At 38.5% G+C, this 21,722-nt stretch overlaps 2 protein-coding genes across 3 annotated transcripts; one reads left to right on the top strand and one right to left on the bottom strand.

Moving 5' to 3' along the window:
- Nucleotides 1-117: 117 nt before the first annotated feature.
- On the bottom strand, nt 118-3,445 carry LOC117335553 (nucleolar protein 12-like). Its single transcript, XM_033895629.1, has 5 exons — nt 3,292-3,445; nt 2,369-2,474; nt 2,067-2,246; nt 994-1,091; nt 118-262 (listed from the first exon to the last, which is right to left on the bottom strand). Exons 1-5 carry the CDS (start codon nt 3,369-3,371, stop codon nt 118-120), a joined length of 609 nt encoding a protein of 202 aa, XP_033751520.1. The 5' UTR covers nt 3,372-3,445.
- Nucleotides 3,446-4,905: 1,460 nt separating this feature from the next.
- On the top strand, nt 4,906-19,126 carry LOC117335537 (uncharacterized protein UNK4.17-like). Of its 2 annotated transcripts, none has more exons than XM_033895617.1 (3): nt 4,906-4,967; nt 15,557-16,043; nt 16,987-19,126. In XM_033895617.1, exons 2-3 carry the CDS (start codon nt 15,580-15,582, stop codon nt 17,522-17,524), a joined length of 1,002 nt encoding a protein of 333 aa, XP_033751508.1. In that variant the 5' UTR covers nt 4,906-4,967; nt 15,557-15,579; the 3' UTR covers nt 17,525-19,126. The 2 variants fall into 2 exon arrangements, with proteins under 2 accessions (XP_033751508.1, XP_033751501.1); XM_033895610.1 differs by lacking the exon at nt 4,906-4,967 and adding an exon at nt 11,724-12,026.
- Nucleotides 19,127-21,722: the final 2,596 nt, after the last annotated feature.

Genomic DNA, 21,722 nt, shown 5'->3' with positions numbered 1-21,722 from the left:
TCAAGTTATGACACTTAATTTGGATGGCTCATTGGCCCTTGAATGGCCTCATCATCTGTAGACAGTCTGGATACGATCATTAAAACAAAACTATACAAAAAAGTAACAACATGTTTTCTAATGTTTTCCTTTCTTTTTATTTTTTTCCTTCACTCTTTTTATCTGAAATTTCTTTTTGGACTTCTTCTCTTTGATATGACCTAACTGCGATGGACGTTTGGACTTCTTCTTGGGTAATTCTTTGTTCAGCAATGCAACCTCTCTGTAAAAAAAATAAGAAAAGATCAATTTTGATTAGGGCCGTTGAGTACCCAAACACGGGTCTGGTTTGACGAGAACCCGTCCCTGGTTCAAAAATGTGCCCCCAGGTACATTATTTACCCATCAAAATGGGAAATACTCTGTCATCATCAAGTGTCAATGGTCAAAAACATAAACAAAAATACAATATCCCAGTCATTTATTCTGTTTACACTCAACAGAGCTTTATTAATGTGTTCAAATGCAACATAGTTATAATTTTGATTTCTTATAACAGATTTCATCCTGACAACCTTTGTTCATGTCCAAAGGTATGGATAACACAAGACGGTGTCTGTAAGAAATTATTACATATTTCATGCTGTGCATGAAGTCAATATTTGCTTGTGATGAACTGATCAAAGACAAAATTACTGCAAACTTATTTACAGTCAATTAATGCCTGCAGGAAAAGAATAAAATACTATCACCAAAAAAGTGTTTATTCTATTATTGCTTCCCTGTTATAAATTTGATTTGGTTGAAATATGGCAGGTACCCGGGGTACAGGTCGGGTATTAAAACTTGGGTATCCACGGACAAAATTCTGTACCAGTGACAACTAATTTTGATACATATAATGCATGCTGAATGACCCATTTTCCACATGATTAACAATAGCATTTAAAATGATTTGATCTGCTTTATTATTCAGGACTATAAAAAATGTTTTTAGATATAGGGAGTACTTACTTGCGCTGAAGCTTCTTTATATCTCGTTTTAACTTTGCTTGCTCCTGTGGATCAAATTCAGCTGACGGGAATGTTCCAGTTTTCTGTTCCTCTTCAAACTAAACAAGCAAAAGTGATACCTTTAATACAAAACTGTTAGTAGTACCGTAGGCTTGAGTGAAACATGTTTTGTGAGACAACAAGGTGTAAATCAGCTGACGATAGCATGATAAACATATAAGGTACCATGTGTGCAGCTATCCTTTTTGCACCAATAAACTCGTTATATCTTTATCTACAGTAATTATATAAATCAGGTTTAGAATAGCTAAAACATATTCAGGTGGGGCATTTGGTTTGTTGGGGTAATCAGAACATATCAGACAACTCTATCATGTGAGTCTCATCATCAGAACCCATGAGACCGCTCTATCATGTGAGTCTCATCATCAGAACCCATGAGACCGCTCTATCATGTGAGTCTCATCATCAGAACCCATGAGACCCCTCTATCATGTGAGTCTCATCATCAGAACCCATGAGACCCCTCTATCATGTGAGTCTCATCATCAGAACCCATGAGACCGCTCTATCGTGTGAGTCTCATCATCAGAACCCATGAGACCGCTCTATCGTGTGAGTCTCATCATCAGAACCCATGAGACCCCTCTACCATGTGAGTCTCATCATCAGAACCCATGAGACCCCTCTATCATGTGAGTCTAGCTCATCATCAGAACCCATGAGACCCCTCTATCATGTGTCTCATCATCAGAACCCATGAGACCCCTCTATCATGTGAGTCTCATCATCAGAACCCATGAGACTGCTTTGTTGTGCAAGTCCCGTGGGTTTATAATGATTGGGTAATGAAGGACTAGTTAGATAAAAAACCAAATTATCTTCCTTATCTAAAGTCAATATTTTACCCCCCTGTATATCTTTTTCTATTTCCAAATTAAAATCATTATAGAATGCTGCATATTAATTATAACTATTCATTTATTATCTTATCTAATGAGCCATTATCGTACATGTTACTAAGTAGATTATATAGGGTGATCTAGTAGTAGTAAGTACATGTATGTATGTACCTGATTTTGGCCAAGTCGTAGACCAGAGTGACCCACCATGTCTAACTCTGATATGTCTGTAATGGTGACAGTGTGTTCTGGCAGTTCTGTAACAGATGGTTTTCCAATGTCATCTAACTCAGGACCCTTTTGTTTGGATTTACCTTTGAAAAAGAAGCTCTTCTCTATCAGCTCTTTTCTCTGAAAGGAAAATCGATTTTTATGTCTCGATCAAAATCTAGTACAGGCAATAATCATAATGCTTGAATTTCACATCATTACATTAACAAATTACAATGTATAATCCCATAAGAATGTTATACCTTTCTTTTAAATTCCTTCCTATCTTCCTTAAGTTGTATCTCCTTTTCGTCTTTAGCCTTCTTCCGTCTTTCATTTTTCCTTTTCCTAAACCCTGTCAAGTATTCCCTAAAAACACAATACAAAAAATGGTTCAATTGCCCACGTTTGCATTGTAAAGTGCAGTTTCAATCATTCCTTATATTGCAACGTGTCATTAAAACCGAATGGTCTTTCCACTGTCAATCAGTTGCTGTTTGACCTGAATGAAGTCCATATAGCTAACAAAAATGTGTTTCTTGTAGCTATTTTCTTGAGTAACTAATAATAACATATGGAATAGGTACTTCCTATATACGTAAATTAAGAATTATAAACACTCCTACTGAAAAGACTGGAAACCCAAGGTGGGGTTTCCCCCATCCATTGTAAATGTGAGGCATATAGGGTTACTTACTTTCGAATATCTGTGTGCTCTAATTTAATTTAATATCAAACCTATACATCATTTATCACATAGCAAACACTTTAAAATTTAATAACAAATTTCACGTGATTTCGACTTCAAATGAGCGATTCAGGAGATTGAATTCCTAGTAATAACATATATTAAAATATTTAATTGTGTGAGTCCCACAAGCTTAGGATATTTTACAAAGGCACACTGTAAAGTTACCTCCCTTTCCCCTGTTATAACCAGACCTACATGCATACTTACGTATTTCATTCAGAAATGCAGAGAGCAAACTTAATTTGTCGTGTGCTATATAACTGCTTAAAGATACAGTTACTATTTGAAGAATACCAAAAGGTATCTTTATGAATACGTGCGTAAGAAGAATAACATTTTGGTTGGCAGAAATTCATAACGTTACCGTAGTGTATAGCCAGTGAATATCAAATCATTCTGATTACTATTGTAATTTCAACAATAAGATGTTCTTACAATCGTGCAGTTTCATCAAAAACCAGTACTTGTTTCGTCCGTTTGTTTCTTGGGGCTTTTTTCTTCTTGTCGTTTCCCATAATGTTACAACAATATCAATGTTGACAACTTTCACGTGTTCAAGCTTCTCTGCGATATGGAAACATCGATGTCTCACAAACGTTTGATTCTTTTGTCTAATAAATGCGGTGGTACCGACATCAACCAACAACATGTGCTTTTTCCGCAATCAAAAAAATAAAAGTTGATTGATAACTATCAAATGAAAGTGAATAATAGTTAAGACGCTATAGAATATGATAATGGTCCTTTATGAATAAACTTAAAGAAAGGTGCAGCCACCGATTGTATTTTTTTATTAAAACATGCCCATAAGCTTGGGGATCCAAAGAGGTGATACATGTACATCGTAGCTTGTCCATTGGTCTGGCTTCAGTGGACTGATGTTCACTTCCATGATCTAATCAGTGCCTTCCTCGAAGATTAGTCCCAGGCTAGGTCGAGTGAGCGCTTTTTGGACATTCAGATTCCCCCCTCACCTTTAAAGTCTTTCCCCTCCCTCTCCCCTTCTCTCCCTTGTCTAAATGTAGGTATAGGGCCTATATATAGGCCCTTAGAGAGCTAATTGCTTGTATTTGTGTCTTGGTGCTTAGTTTGGTGTATAAGTTATGTAGTTGTTATCATTTTCCTGATGTGTATCTAATTTATCTTGTGTTTAATTTTGAGCTCGCTTTTTTATGTAAATGTATTACCTGTATGTTCGTCATAATATGCTATAGAAGTGGTCAACTATTTAGGGGTTTCTATGCTCATTTGGACATTCACGTTCGATATTAATAGAGACATTCTAAACGAGGTTGAGCATTGTACCTCTGTTATATTTATAACATTCTTATATCAATGTTGCGTAATCGAATACATTATTACGGGCATGCAGTTTGTCATGTTGTCTATCTTAGACCAGGCAGGGGAGATAATTAGTCGAAGGCAGACATTTTAGCTGGACTAAAGATATTACATGTAGTATAGGAGGAGTTCCGATGGGGAAACCACACGAATGATCTACCCTGCTGATTAATAAAAAAAATACCTATAAATCGATATATGGATATATCGATTGACGGACATCTAGAAATCGTTTTGACTATCTATTTTGCGCAAGTGTCTTGCTACATTTCAGTGAGATTACACTTTAAAGTTACACTTAAATATCTTATCATCCACGAACGTATATCATTTTCAAATGACTTTATCTTTCGCGAAAAAAACAAAACCCCAAAGAAAGAAAGAAACCTGATCCTGACCGTGTAGCCCCAGTAAAAATTCAATTTCTACCTATATATTATATATTATTCATATTTTATGAATAAATGACAATTTGGCTTGTCATAAAGAATTGTCGTTCCAACATCACTCACTACATGTAAGTTATTGTATATCGGTTCCTCTGCCTAGTCGGCTCACAATATGTCTAAAACACACAACGCAATGGACATGGTCCCCAAAACCACGATATGATGGTGTTGTAGCGCGCTTTATCATAAGCTACTCAACCCTCTTATTTACTATCCCGTTCCCGGGACTACCCAGGTATTTATTTCGGGTATCCGTGTCACATAGATAACAGATGATCAGCGTGCACCAAGTCTAACCGACACCAGCCAGTCCGGGAAGAGGTGAGCTTTAAAAACTAATACCTTCTATCTTACCATTCTCTCAGTGCTGCATTACTAGGTAATCTGCCAATATGCTTAATTGTATCCTTTAAATCAATTATTTAAATCAATTTAAATAAAACATGGCGATATATTTCGGACAATGCAGATATCGAATACAGAAATATACAAGTAGAAATTCGCCACGTAAAATTAGATTTCAATGTCGTTTGCAAAATTCTGACGAAATGCAAATTTCTATTTGTTACATGCAATTGCTAGCAGAATAGTGCTATTAAGATTTGAGTCAGATTAGAGTTTTAGATTCATGAGCTGGTGTGATCTGCCAGGGGTACTGGTATACGTACATTGTAGTTGCGTGACGTCCGTAGGAGCCTATATGCTTATACATTTGACATCCGTGTATGCCAGGCCTATATGTCAAAACTAGAAAAGTAAGTATTAAAAAAACTATATACACTGATCTTTAATACTGCCATCCTCACTTACGATCCCGTGCCCTCCTGAAATGACCTTAGCTGTTGACAGGGCGTGAACTAAACTAAACTATCTTCTGAGAAGGAGAATATCGTACTGAACACCCTTGGCTAGCAAAGATGTAATGCTCTAGGTCGGAAACTGAGAAACCAATTAGGCAAGGGGTTTCACAATTCTCTATTGCCCTCGGACCAGTGATATCATAATGTTTCACCTCTATACTGACCAGGGAATGACAATATATTTGTTGGAAAATCGCGCCTAACTTAGGGAGTCTGTTTTGGGGACCCTAAAGAGAAACAAAATACTCTTCACACTTGTTACACTAGGCACAGGCATCTATGAGCGAAGTTATTTGTTTTATTTCAACGTAAGGCATTTGTTCTTTCTAAATTCCTTCAATGGCAACACGATGTATATAGCTACAGAAACTTACTTGGTTTAGGGTTGCACGGTCGCAATAACGTGGGAGTTACGGGTACTGACTCAAGACAACCAAAGCCCGTCAAGCCCACAGGAACTTGGCACAAATGGCCAACCCACGATCTATTTATATATATATTTGTAGTAATTAATACTGTAACACACATAGGCATTGGGTTGGGAATGTGTGCCTAGTCCCTGTGATAAAGTCATACGATTTTCCACCAACAAGCGATAGCGACTCAGAGGAAACTAAACATGCCAATACTCAACTGTACTAAACTTACCATGCAGACATACGGGTTATTAAGTACATGTACATGTCACGATTACGAGGAAAGGCGCCGAGTGAGACCGGGAAATCGGTTAATCAGGATTAGCGAAAAATGTTGGAACTGAAGTTGCACCGAGTTTCTGTTTCTGTTTCTGCTTTCTATCTAATTCGCATTTGATTAAACAACGACTGTTATCAAAAGACGCACACCTAAACAGTACACCATGCTAAGTAAACATTGACGCGGGAAAAGGTAAGTGTTCCAGTTAAAACAATATATTTTTCATATAAGAACCCCCCCCCCCCCCCCCCCTCCAAAAAAACAACACCAAACCCCAACTAAATTTTTTTGTTTATTTTCATTTTAATTATCGGTCCTTCTCGTGTACATGTATATCAAAAAGTATAAGTACAAGCAGTGGCGTAGGAAGCGGGGGGGCAGGGGGGGCAATTGCCCCCCCACTTTTTTCAGTGGGGGGGGCAAACATATCTTTTTGCCCCCCCCACTTTTTGACATCCAAAATCTAAAAAAGGGGAAAAAATACGAATTTATATATTCATTTCGATAAATATCTGTATATTTTCGAACCGATAATGTTTTCTTGAAGGCAACGATGAAAACTTTATCTTGTACATCCGGAACATTCCGACTTTTATACTGGTATATCAATCCTCAGACCTGTGTGTCGGTCGTCTGCAATAGCCTGGTAAGTCAATATTTATATCTTAATACGAAATTTTGCTTAACTTCATCACATAGATTCAATAAGTTGATGATAATTTGTGAAGTTAATTGAGTTCATAATGAGAACAAGACAGAAACACAGCATAAGAATGCGCGGTTTTAACGTGAATAGAGTGATACTAATTACCGACAGGTACGAGGAAATACAAAAAAGATTCGGCTCGCGCCTACGGCGCTCGCTTTATCACTAAATTACTGCCCCCCCCCTTTCGATTGCAGATCCACAGGGGTGCTTCGCCACCCTGGGACCCGCTGGGCGGCCCCCAGACCTCTCGCAAAAAGGGGAAAAAAATCGGTTCGCGCCTACGGCGCTCGCATGATCACTTAATTACTGGACCCCCTTTCGAAAACTCCTGGATCCGCGCCTGATCCCGAATTATTGGAAATGTGCTATATTCATTTTCCGCGGGGGGCTTGGACCCCCTTGAACCCCCTATCAGGGCGCTGCCCTGGACCCGCTAGGCGGCCCCTCAGACCCCTCGTAAAAAAAAAAAGCAAAAAAAAAAAAAACGGCTCGCGCCTACGGCGCTCGCATTATTACTAATTACTAGACCCCCCGCCCTTTCGAAAATTCTGGCCGGGCCTGGTGATTCATGTTTTGCCATAAATAATATATCCTGATTTGCGTACATAACTTATTTTGTACTTCATAAATTATCAAAATTATCATGGGATGTTGAAATGATAATTATTGCCTAATTTTGCGGAGATGGCATACGATTTGTTTAGTGCGTAAAAAAAAAATTTTGCCCCCCCACTTTTTGACGACTTCCTACGCCACTGACAAGTATAAATCAAGTCGATCCCCGAAACGATCACAACACTGGTGCTGGTCACAAATGTTTCTCCCGTATGTTTTATGGGGCCGCGGTGGTTTGGTTTGTTTGGTTTGTTTTTGTTTAACGTCCTATTAACAGTCAGGGTCATTTAAGGACGTGCCAGGTTTGGAGGTGGAGGAAAGCCGGAGTACCCGGAGAAAAACCACCGGCCTACAGTCAGTACCTGGCAACTGCCCCACGTAGGTTTCGAACTCGCAACCCAGAGGTGGAAGGCTAGCGTTAAAGTGTCGGGACACCTTAACCACTCGGCCACCGCGGGCGTAGTTGAGGTGTTCCGACACTTTATCATTAGCCTTCCACCTCTGGGTTGCGAGTTCGAAACGGTTACGACGAGATCTCCGCGCCATGGGAATAGTTTGTTGATAGTTTGGTATACACTGTCACATGTACGTGATAACGACGTGATCTCCGCGTAGTCATGGGAATTAATATGTAAATAATTCATCTTGTAAAAATACATGTTGTAAAATTCTAAAGGGATTGAATTAGATAACTAATGCCCGATTCCCTTATATAACAAACATATGAATTTAAAAAAAAATCTCCGAGGATTTATGTGATTATATTGGGATTCACTTTACATTACACCATCTCGTTTATCACACTAAATCGTTCAGACAACGGTTAAGTTTTAATAACACGTTGATTCGGCGTCGTTTTGAAAGCCTGTACACCCCGGCATTTCATTGTATACTGACCGACTGATAAGCGTGTCGTTAGATCATGCTATATATAACAATCATATAATGATTGATTCAAATGTTTTAGACTTTCTCTTTGAGAGTGAGGAATTTGACAGCAATGTATTCAACTGTTTGCTATAACCCAACTTCTGATTTCGTCTGGTTGTACCAATGTAAATGAGATACCATATCTTGTATGCGCGTTGAATTGAAAGATTCGTGTAACTTCTGCCAAATCCTTTTGTTTTTTGACAATAAAAATATATCAAACAAAATGAAAGATTGTATCCCAATTTATATGATCGAGTAAATATTTCTTATGTACACAATGGAGAAATTAACGAAAATAAGCGATGAACGCTAAGAATCAGCAGATCGGTTGTCATTTATGAACTTAAAAATTCTTCCAAATTTTTAATGATATCATTTTTTTCATGAATCGATACTGGTATTCAATAGCCTCGTTTAAATATCGAAGGCTCATGGTGACCTATTGTAATCGCCTTTTGTTATTTTTTTTCTTGTGAAAACGATAACCTAGTAAATATGAACGGGTTTTGATGAAACTTCGTATACAGCTTAATATCAATAACATCTCGAACGAATTTCGTCGATTCCGTTGTCAGTATAATGTGACTGGGTGGGTTGGCCTGTTTGGTGGTTTCTAGTGTATGGTTCAGTGAGGCAGGACTATAAAGTAGGCATCAGGTCCGGGTTATCACAAGGAGACAAACACGAACATACCACAGCCTTTCCACCCCCCCCCCCCCCCCCCCCCCCCCCGCCATACGCATGCATCTCGCTAACAGAGAAGGCCGTTCTCAAATGACCTTAGCTGTAGGGCGTTAGAATTGTACCTGCTGCCCCCATTGCATGATCGTAAGAGACGACTAAATTTGGGATAATATATTTTCTCTTCTTTCTGAACAACTTTCTTCATCCTAATGTCTCCCTTGACGATGCCTCACTTTTGGCCTTGAATTGAGTTGAGTGCTCGCCCCTGTAAGGGAGGCTTTGGGTTCTGTTCCCTTGCCGAGACATACATCATTTACCAGAGCCTTTAAAAATGGTAGTTTCTACTCCTGCTTAGCGCCCAACATATAAGAAGTGGGACGAATGGTTCGCCCGTTGTCAGTATACGGTAACCGGGTGTGGCGTCCTGTTGGGTGTCTTCGGCAGTATGCCTCAATGAGGTGGCACTTTAAATCGGCAAAAGTTCCGGCTTACCACAAGAAGACTTAACACGTACATACCGCAGCCTCCCAAAACACACATACGCAACCACCGCACACACGCATACTGTACGCACGGGAAGCTGTCCTTAAATGACCTTAGCTGTTGATAGGATATTAAACAAATCAAACCAAACCAATCAGTTGTAATATATAGAGTTATGGCCCTTTGTTTTATTACCACTGGATATAGCGAACACAGTAACTTGAGAAAATATGAACGACCTTTCATACATCTTGCAAGGTATGCCGCCTTATATCAAAAATATCTCGAACAAGTTAGGCCATGGGACCGATTTGATTGTAATTTGCCGAGTTATGACCCTTTGTGACATTATTGCCATTGAACTGTGTGAACACGATAACTTCAGTTAATATGAACGCCCTTTCATGAAACATGGTATGCCGCCTTATATCACTAAGATCACCAACGAATTTACAACTTGGCTGTTCAATTATAACTTACAGAGTTACGGTCCTTTGTTTCTGTATTTGACCTTGTGAGAATAACTTGAGTAAATATGATATTGCACCAGTATGCATGCTGGTATGAAGTTAATTAATTTGAATGACTTTGGCCTACTTTCAAGATCACATAGGTCAAATGTGTTAAATCTTAAGCAAACATCTATCAGTATACATATCAGAACTCATGTGACCGGTAAGGTCCATATGGACCTTTTACTTAGCGACCTGTTTGTCTGAGTTTTCAGGTGTCGCGGAGAGGTTTTCATCAAATGTATTCGACAATGTTTCTTCATGTATGTGTTTTTATTGTTCAGATCCTGGCGTGTACATGGTTCGAAGGACTGCCGCCAAAATAAGTCGCGAAAATTGGAATCTTTATAGGTGACGGTTTTCAGAAATGAATAAGATTTATTTTAAATGATTTTCACAGCGGTGTTTTCCACAGTTTTGTTATTAGCTTACCGGTTACGAGTAACCGAGAGCTAATGCTGTCACCCCGGCGTCCGCGTCGGCGTCGGCGTCGGCGTCCCACCCCAAAACTTTAAAGATTTTGGAGTAAGTTTTTTGAAAGCTTGTATGTCCAAAAGTATACACCTCATGCCCTTCTTATTTAGTTTATACATTCATTAGAGGTCTAGGAATGATGTTATGGCAAAATCAAGCAGAAAAAAATTGTGATACTTTCGCATTTTACCATTTTGTGGACTTAACTTTTTTGGCACCAAAACCCACTTTAAAGTTTTTGGGGTCATGTTTTGGAAAGTTCGTGAGTCCAAAAGTATACACCTCATGCCCTTCTAAATTGGTTTATACATTCATTAGAGGTCTAGGAGTGATGTTATGGCAAAATCATGCAGAAAAAATAGTGATTTTTTCGCATTTTACCATTTTGTGGACTTAACTTTTTTGGCACCAAAACTCACTTTAAATTTTGCACCCTTCTAATTTAGTTTATACATTCATTAGAGATCCAGGAGTGATGCTGTGGCAAATCATGCAGAAAAAAATGGCATTTTGGCATTTTATTATTTAGTGGACTTACTTTTTTTGACACAAAAACTAACTTTAAAGATTTTGGGGGTTAGTTTTGAAAAGCTTGTAAGTCCACACCCTTTTTATTTGGTTTATACATCCATTAGAGGTCTAGGAGCGATATTATGTGACATACAATTTGAAAATGACATGCTTATACATACATAAAAAATAAATGCAAAGTGTGATTGCTGCCGCCGGTGAGCTTTCGCAATCATTGATTGCACTTGTTAAAATGCTTGTAGTCTATGTGTTATTGAAAGTATTAAATCCTCAAATTGCAAAATATTTGTTACATTATGTGTCCTTTCAGAAATTTTGATAAGTTGAGAGGCATTTTTGTTTTCCACATAATATATGGAGGATCTTGTGATGCGGCATATACATACAAAATGTATATATATAGTATTATTGAAAAAAAATCATTTGTCACGACACATTTATGAATTTTTAAGTATTGGACACTTGCAATTTCTTAAAACTTTTGAAGGATAATATACATTTGTATTTACGATTTTTTTTTTCACACGGCCAAACATTTTTCACAATAAATTTTACCAAATAAATAAGCATGCACACACATAATATACACCCTACCACGTATCGACCATAACTGTTGAATCAAACGAAACAGATTACAAAGGGCGATAACTCCCATTGCCAGCGGTATCTCTCCCACTGCCATGTCCGACAACAAATCGGGAAGAGCCCCAGACACTCTAGACAGGTAGATAGCAGAATAAGGGTAATGTGTCGACGCCTCGTTCGTAAATAACGCTTTAAATATCGTTAAATGAACAGATCAAGCTATTGTCACTTGCTGTACTGTATTCTGGACCACCTACACGGATTTATTGACGACGCAGATATTGTGGACATATTCATGGTATTTATGAATGTACATTGTAATATATACCGTGTCTTTCTCTCCGCTGCTTCACACACAAATCTATATTTGCTTTACTAGCCCATGTGACCATAGTGCACTCGGCGTTTATACACACGTTCTACAGTTCAGCATTGTACAAAAATATATCGGTGTAGTATATTACCGCCAAAACTCGCCGCCTTCAACTCAACCTTCAGCACAGAAAACAGAAGACTAATGGCCTCCTAGCTCTCTGGACGTGATTAACTCCGACAGTGTAATCACTTGGCCCAGATTAAATGCCCAACTTGCGCATGAAAAAATTCACGATTTCAGAGTTTAGCTGAAGACCTGCAAGTTAATGCACCACGCAAATAACACACTGTTAAACAGTTGTTAAATGATTATCATATACATTACATGCCTTTGGTAAATTGATACGCCCATTTTGCTTGTGGTTATTTTTTCGTGCACTTTAAAAATGGTTTCCTTAATTGAATCTAACGGGGCCGATATTAACAAGAAATAAAAAGGGAAATCTTACATTTACCACAAACTAATTATTCTCTGGGTTTTTTTTAAACAAAAACACCCCGCATCGTTACACATACATGTGTAACATTTAACAAGTACAATAATAGTTTCTGTAAGTGTCTTTGGTAAGATGTGGTATTTAACGTTTTCCCGTCGGCCCCATGTAACATGTAGGCCCATAATGTAACACGATCCAGGGACAGCATGGCAGCAACTTTTTTTGCTGCGGCACAGGGATAGGTCACTCTCTATATCTTTTAGGTCCTACAAACTATAAATCGACAAGTTCCTGTGTTATTGTGTTTTGACAAAATACTCGAAAACAGAAAATAAGACGTAAAATCTCCTGAAAGTTCCAGTTCATATCATCGAGATAAATTCTTGAAGTTTTGCTGTTATTGAGAATCAATCTCTACAGAATTTCAACAGAAAGGCCTGAGTGGTTTTCCAATTGGGTTCCATCGAGAAAGATAAAACCTGCGATTGCCGCCGGAAATCGGTGTCCGTTTTGGCGAAAAAAACAGCTAGAGTAACCTAGCCAACTAGCAAACCATCCCTGCATATTCTATTTCCCCTAATATACTACACGTAACGCTATACGTATCACTAGTTTTCTGAATATAAAATAAAATACATCCGCGCTGTTTGGTGTGTGCTGGAGTCGTGGGCAAAGTTATAATGATTCTTAAAATAGAAACCGGATGTGATGACCGTGTTGCACTACGTATTCCTCACGGATAGAATTATCTATCGTACATCGAACTGGACATCTTTTTCTTTAGAAATGACGAACTCCTGCACATCACAGCCTAACTAAATATACCGTTTCTCTGCCCCGTCAGGCCTTCGATATGTCCCCATTTTCCAGAGTTCACTATTTCCCTGTTTACCTCCGATGATTATCGATGTCATTTTCGCTCGCGTAAGGAAATGTTTCACATCACTCTTAGTCCTGTTATATACCGATTCGATCGTACGTGAACTTGTTTCTCCGCATCTCAAAAGTGGTCACCATATTTTCGGAATCAGAGCCGTCTGCGGACGATTGCATTATGTTTTCAACACAAACGTTTACTGCGCAAATACTGACTAGTTTTGGATTTTTTTATTTACATCTACTTTGAAAAACAAAACAAAGCAAGACATGGCGTTTTTGTGTGCTCGCCTATCTGCCTTCATCCCTGCCCTGCAGGTAGGGCGTAAGAATTGTACCTGCTGCCCCCATTGCATGATCGTGAGAGGCGACTTAATTTGGGATCTTGTCATTTCTCTTCTTTCTAGTAACTTTATTCTTCCAAATGTCTCGCCTAAGACTGCCTCACATTTGTCCATTAGATGAGCGTTCGCCCCAGTGAGGAAGGCTTGGGTTCTGCCCTCCTGGCCGAGACATACCAGATGAAGGCTTGGGTTCTGTCCCCTGGCCGAGACATACCAGAGTCTATTAAAATGGTAGTAGCTACACATGCTTATCGCTTAACATTTTTGGGTGTGGGACGATTGGTTCTTCCGTTGTACATAAGTATAATGTGACGTTGGTTCAAATCTAATCGCCCCACCCGTACTAATGAATGAGTGAGTGATGTCATCATCTCATTAAAGCGATACCACTATAATGATATCACTTATTGATTATAGTCAATTCAAGCTGGACAAGTGACATCACTATGACGAATATCACTATGTACAACGAATTGTCGATATTATCTTTACATTTGTTTTTAAGACATCACATTAAAAACATTTAAGTGACATCACCTAATCGTTTAATATAGCATGTAGGTAGCCGATTAAAAGACTGCACGCGCAACACTCCGTCGAAAGTTTATCTCGTATTGAATGATATTAACAAGGCTTTATTTGTTTCACAAACGTCCGCTGATACTACGTTCTACTGTAATTTCCATGTTATGACTTTAAGTATGGCAGCACTTTAAAATTGTCTTTTGTCATTACAGACTCCCAACATCTACAGAAACATTGTTATGTATGGCCTTTGTACAGGTGTAAACAACGCTTCTTTGTGCACATTGCAAGGGCGACCATTTCGCAATATACCTGTTCCCTAGAAATAGAATCAATACACCTATTGTTACGTCATTGAGTCGATGTAAACACACCTGTGTAAAATAAGCATATAGGAACCATGTAGATACTTTGCCCATATTGATCAAGTTCATAAAAGAACACATGGATTGATCATATGGACCTTACCTGAAGTGTTTAAGCTGTTTTAAATTACGACACGGTTTAATTACATTGCACATACAATGGACTTTAATGAGTAGATGATGTAGTAAAGAGCTGTACAGTTGTTACTTTATAAGAGTTAATATAATTCCTTAAGGAGATGTTTAGAATCACACGGATTTGATTCTTTTGACCTGTGGACTACTTTTAAGTTCTAAAAGTTGCACAAACATTTATGTATAGATACTTAACCCATGTGACCTCTCTCCATACCATGTTACTAACTTATAAAACAGGTATTCTCTTATTCCGTGTATCTAGTGACTATCTGTTAGGGGCTTTCAATCATCCCAGTTAGCCCTGACATTGCAGCTAGTACTTATTCTGTTTGCGTGATACAGAACTTGAACAAAAATACCCGATGTGACCTTCAGAATAGATATATTATTCACCTCCGTGCAGTTGATTACTTATTCCTTATTCCATTACTTATTCGATCCCATCATTACATATTCGTTTCCCCTTTACTAATACTTCAAAACTTATAATCAAACGTTCCCTATAACCTATTCGAACATTATGTTCCTTATCCATACCTTATTTCTTATTCAACTTTTCCATTAATTATTCGATTCCTTCATTACTTACTCGTTTTATCTTTACTAAGTAAGACTTTCAATGGTTCAAAACTAATTATTAAACATTCCCATCATCCATACCCGATGTGACCTTCAGAATAAATATATCATTCTCCAAATCCATTTACCTACATCTTATTGAACATTAATGGAACTCTCGCTAACGTCCTGTTTGTTCTTCTGTTTTAGTTGAATAACGTCACAGTGCAATAATGAGTCGAGCCACCCTGAAGATTGGTTTTGTTGGGGCTGGAGCTATTCACTTCGGTAGACCGGAAGTGCCCTGGGATCATGCGTCACGCCTTGAGAAGATTGGCGGATTGGAGGTTATTGGAATTGTGGACCCCGACACCCGCCGGAGTGATGAGGTACTAAAAGAAAGATTGGCATCTCCTGACTACGGTCACATGTATACACACTGCCGACTCCTTACAGACTATAGGGAACTACTGGGAATGAAACCGGATATAGTCTTCATAGGAATACCACCAGCCTTCAGGGGTTCTCCAAAGGAAGGGGAAAATCTGGAACTAGAGTTCACAAGAGCTGGGATACATGCTTTTGTTGAAAAACCTCTATCGCTTGTGCCACCTGAGGGGTTCATTCCTTACGCACGTTCAGTAACAGAGGCCTGTCGGACAAACGACGTCGTTCTATCTGTGGGGTATATGTTCAGGTACGCGACTATTATTAAGTTGATTATGTTATATTAGGTTTGAGAAACAATAGGGCTAGAGTAGTAAGATAGTGTGATGACACATTTGAACTTAGTTTGGTTGACATGCAACTGTTTTGCGATATAACAAATTGTTATCAGAATTTTTTTTTCCAAAATGCGATATTTTTGTCATTGCTTTGCCTTTCATGAAACCCCTCCAGTAGCAGGGAAATACACCAATTGCATCTCACACTGTATGTCGTAAGAGGTTAAGGATATTCCTTCAAGATATTTTCTTACAAGTTTTCTTTCAGCACTGGAAGAAAACTTGTTAATCCACCACTCCTTTTCATCGCTTTTGATTTTCATGCTATCTTGTCTTTCCCGACTTCCCGTGTATTCACTGTTTGTTCTTTCTTCTGTGCAAGGTTTTGTTTCAGTGTCTCCAATCACTCGTCTTCATTAGACCTTGGTTGTGGTGTCTGCTTGATAGTCGTCCTCTTTAGACATTGGTTGTTGGTGTCTCCTTGACACTTGTCCTTTTTAGACCTTGGTTGTTGGTGTCTCCTTGCCATGGTCCTCATAAGACCTTGGTTGTGGTGTCTCCTTGGCAGTTGTCCTAATTACACCTTGGTTGTTGATGTCTCCTTGACACTCGTCCTCAATAGACCTTGGTTGTTGGTGTCTCTTTGCCATGGTCCTCATAAGACCTTGGTTGTGGTGTCTCCTTGCCATGGTCCTCATTAGACCTTGTTTTTTTTGTGTCTCCTTGACACTTGTCCTCATAAGACATTGGTTATTGGTGTCTCCTCTTGTCCTAATTACGTGTTGAAATCGACTTAATATCACGGCAACTTTAAATATCTTGCTAATAATGATCATTTTACGTCAATATCTCGCATCACTTTCCAAATGATTATCATTTTAAAGCAAATGTTAATTTTCCGTTGATTGCTGGCAGGTACCACGCCGCCGTCCTGAAAATGAAGGAAATGATTGCGCACCATGGCGGGAAGGTGATGGCTTTCAATGCCCGCTATTACTTTGCCTACACAGAGGGGATCAACAAATACTGGTTCAACACGGAGTTCAGTGGCGGACCAATCGTAGAACAAGCTACTCATTTCTGTGACCTGGCTCGGTATATTGTTGGGGATGTAGACATGACGTCACTGCATACTATCATGCTGAACGACTCGGACAAAAGCGGGGTTGGAAAGCTAAAACACGTACCAGGCAACGCGGAAGACGATATACCGTCCAACAAGCGGATCCCCAGAGTCACACTCAGTCACTGGAGGTTTGAGGACGGCGGTCTCGGGACGTTGATGCACTCAATAACGTTACCCGGAAGTCGTTACCAAGCAACCATTGACGTTCAGTTAGACGGTCTCCAACTCTCGCTTATAGACCCTTACGAGAGTACCAGTATACTGAGGGTCCGAAATCTAGAGGGTGGAAATCCCAACCAGGACCAGGATTTCCGTTTTCGAAAATGACGACACGTATTTGAGAGAGCTTGATACATTCATCAAAGCTGTTCGTCAGAGGAAGCAATCCCTTATCAAGAGCTCGTACGAAGACGCCATGAAAACCTACGATTTGACCTGGGCGGTACGGCGACAGGGAGAGGTCAAGATGTAGTGTCAGGCATTTGAACTCTTAAATGTTTTTAATATTTCATGTATTAAAAATGTCGTTTGATAAGTCAAAATTTTATAGACAGATAAACAAACGTGCGTGTATAAATTACTACATAATCATATTTAGTATGTACAATTATCAACCTGACTTGTGCTGTAGAAAGGCGTATGTCATGTGATTTCAAAGGGATCCAATATCCAAAATGTTCCAAATTAAATAACTAATGGGGATATTGCACGTGCCCTTTTAAGTATTACAGCAACCCTTTGTTTAGGCCCATTGTGATTTTAATTGCATTGCTGGTGGATTTCAACTCTACCGTCACTGACGATGAACATTGTCACGCATATTAAAACATTATCATTGTTTGTCTAGTGAGTGTATCAAACACATTATTAATGCTCGCCAACACTCGAACACCAGACCTCAAGACATCCCTTGTCCGCGATAAGGACACCCTATCTATGTCTGGTTGCCCTTACATTTGTGACCCAGATCTCGTATGAAGTAGCAGCTTACACAGCAGACATACACGGAGGTAACTAATTTTTTAATAAGTGTAGTCAAAGATCATTCAATTCAATCTACCCTCCAATTGCCTACCTATATGCCATGTTTTAGTATATAACCTACCACTAATCTGATAATGTTCCTGCACATAAGATGACAATAAACCGGACGACGAAACTGACTTAAATACTTTTAGCATTATTCTCTTTGTTCATCGTTTCTCTAGTTAATTTTATAAAATACAGAGTTAAATGAAGTTTTAGCATATGTATTTTTATTTGTTATTTCTGGACTGATATACAACAAACAGTACATTATGGCGGCTTCAGTCTGAAGGTTCAACCGGTTAGACTAGCTTAATGGCGTACTATTTGTGTAGTAACTGTTCTATCCTTTCTATGTTGTTCATTGTAACCTATCTATAAAATGAAAACATGTCTGTATATACTGCTATTTTCTATTAATTGGGAAACATTGGAAAACAGGAAGTTAATCTACTGTCCCCGTTACACATACTTTGAAAATATCTTTGTTCTTTTCTCCGAATTAATCCTGCTACTGTTTTTCTCATATCTGTTAATATATGGTGTCGTTTCTACACTCGTTTATGTGTAAATTATCCTATGAGGATATCGCCTATAATTGACATTATTTTTTTGTATCGACAGAGCCCCATAAATACTGTACATTATCTGCACGTGTTTATTAAAATTCTGAATGGACAAACATCACTACGAGACTTTATATTACTGTATATATATATATATCAATTCCTAGCCCCATACTAGTGAATTAAATGAACTCAACGCTTTTCCATTTCATAACCGATAGGAAATAATAATTCGTATGACCGCCGAGTTTCTTTGAACATTCCTCGCATGTTGCATGAGATATTTTGTTTACTAAATATTTCCCGTTTTGATCAAAAATAAAAATGATTAAATTGCTTTCCTCTGTCGATTTTGCTTTCAAGGACTTTTAATTTTTAATTCTACCCTATCGGATTACGATATATAGATCCCCTTATAAAAGCAACCTTTACTTAGAGCTTTGCAGCCCATTCCTTTGTAATTTCTGACGACAGTAACACTGATAGTTTTATCATGCTTGGTCTTCTTACATAATGACGGTTTAAGGTGTGTTTATCTCAGATCTACAATAATTTTAATATCAAAATGAAACTCCCGAACATATCTGATCTGGTAAGGATAGCATTGCGTAACAGCAGTTTTAGAATATTTGTTATTACTTCGTATTAAGCTATTTAAAATACCGTATACATTGTAGGTCAACATAGTCTTGATGAGTTTCATTATGGAATGGAGTATCAAAGAATGGAATGGATAGTCACTCTTTTATCATTTTCTCTATTGTAAAATGTAAAATGATGTATAAGATTGTCTAGCATTAATTTACGGTATTTATTACAGTAGTCAAATGATGTATAAGATTGTCTAGCATTAATTTACGGTATTTATTACTGTATCAATATTTAGAGATATCATCAGGTCACATATCTGGTATCCTGACCCGAAAACTAGTGCGATTCGTTCGCTATACCGACTGATAAAATGTGGTTTGAGGGACGCGCCAATCTCAAGCCCCACAGGTAGTGCGTATCCAAAGATGGGTTATTGATGTTGAGACAAAGATTGTTGTCAAGCAATTTAAAGTACTCACAGGTTCCTTGTTATCTGTTACTGGCTATTCAACTGTGTCGATTGTTATGTGTTGCGTACACCACTTATCATCTCACCAGGTCACCGTGTTGACCGTCTTCCTTCGTTCGTCTGTCAAAAATTTAACAAAAATGACCTTTTGGCACGGCCAAAAGGGAACACTTTGGTTATATTGCTTTAGACGACTTCTTGTCTTGAACTCGGCATAGATATCAATGATATTTTACTGATAGCACCCCTAAGTACAAATAGTAGGGCTAACCAAAGGGGATAAGAGGCGTGCCAAAAAGAGGCAATTTGGTTATATTGCTATATACCACACGCATGCATGTCGCACGCACGGGAGGCCGTCCTTAAATGACCTTAGCTGTTAATAGGACGTTAAACAAAATAAACCAAACCAAACCAAACTAGCCAGGTAAGCGATTCAGGCCCACTGGGCCTGTTGTTTATAGTCACTACAGAGAAAGTGAAGCAATATCACTGATATAACTGAATACGGCGACCTAAGGTACCAGAGGTCGAAGTCAACTGTATAACTCATTAATACAGTTACATGTAAATGACTATATATCGACGGTTAATTTGACCATGTAAAACTGACCAGTGGCCTTGTGTATGTGTACGTATTTATGTACTGACTTAGGAATATTTTGGGTGAAACTAGTTCAGATAAAATACATTTTCATAGCATTTTTAATTTTGATAAATTCTACAATGAATCATGATACTTCACTACCCGATCGGTATATTGATTGTTCTAACGGTATTTGTCAAAAAACAAGCACAATTTTTTGTTGTCTATAAGAAATTATGCAATTAAAAAGATAACATACTACTACACTGCAGGCTGGCGTCAGAATTGAATCTCCTGCCCCCGTTTCACGGTCGTACGAGGCGACTAAATCTGGGATCGTATCTTTCACAACGATTTTTGCTCGTCGGAGAAGAGGGAGAGCTAAAGTTGTCGGCACCGGCGTTGGTGTTGATTTTCTAATATTAGCATTTTGGTGCAAGTGTTGAAAGGCATTAATACATCACTTTATAATTGTACTAGGGTACTGATACTTGACATTAGGTTCCCGTCGGGGTTATACTATCCTCTCCCGGAGTCAAACTAAGGGATTTTTGAAAAAAAACCTTCTTTATGACCTGCTTTGGACTACGACACTTTTTGCCTTTTGAAGATATCTGAGAATTTTCAGCTATTCATTAATGGTGCCAACTAACGTTTAGTAACACAAATAAGTTCCGTCAAGTACGCAATATAAATCTTATTTATCAAATATTCAAACAACACCAATTTATATACATGTATTATTATTATATATTGACAAACAGACGAGCTAAGGTGTTCTACAACAGCGCTTGTTCTTCCTAATGTCTCGCTCGACATACCAAAGTCTCTTAACAAGGCAGTTGCTACTCCTGCTTAAGGCTTATCATTTTGGGAGTGGGACGACTGGTTCTATTCCTGATTAATGCTTAGTATTTTGGCACCTAAAGTTGTATGAATCTATCGTGAAATACACGAGAATGCAGGCTTTTGTATTTACCTGCTAACATTTCCCCCCGGGGGAATACCCCCAAACCCCCCGTAATTTGGCACGCCCCGGCCCCTAACTGAAAAGTCTGTATCCGACCTTGGTCCTGCTAGGTCTCTTCGGCAGTATGATTCAGTGAAGGAGCACACTATAAAGTAGGCAATATTTTAGTGCTATCACAAAGAGATAAATAGGAACATAACATTCACCACACGCATGCATCTCGAACATAGGGGAAGCCGTCTTATACGACAATAGATATCGATAGGACGTTAAACAATACTTAACCAAACAAATAGATAACTATTATTTATATAGGA

The sequence above is a fragment of the Pecten maximus genome, chromosome 1, assembly GCF_902652985.1.
Source record: "Pecten maximus chromosome 1, xPecMax1.1, whole genome shotgun sequence".
Classification (NCBI taxonomy): Eukaryota; Metazoa; Mollusca; class Bivalvia; order Pectinida; family Pectinidae; genus Pecten; species Pecten maximus.
The sequence above is the reverse complement of the archived record's forward strand: the minus strand, read 5'-3'. Positions and strand labels throughout refer to the sequence as shown.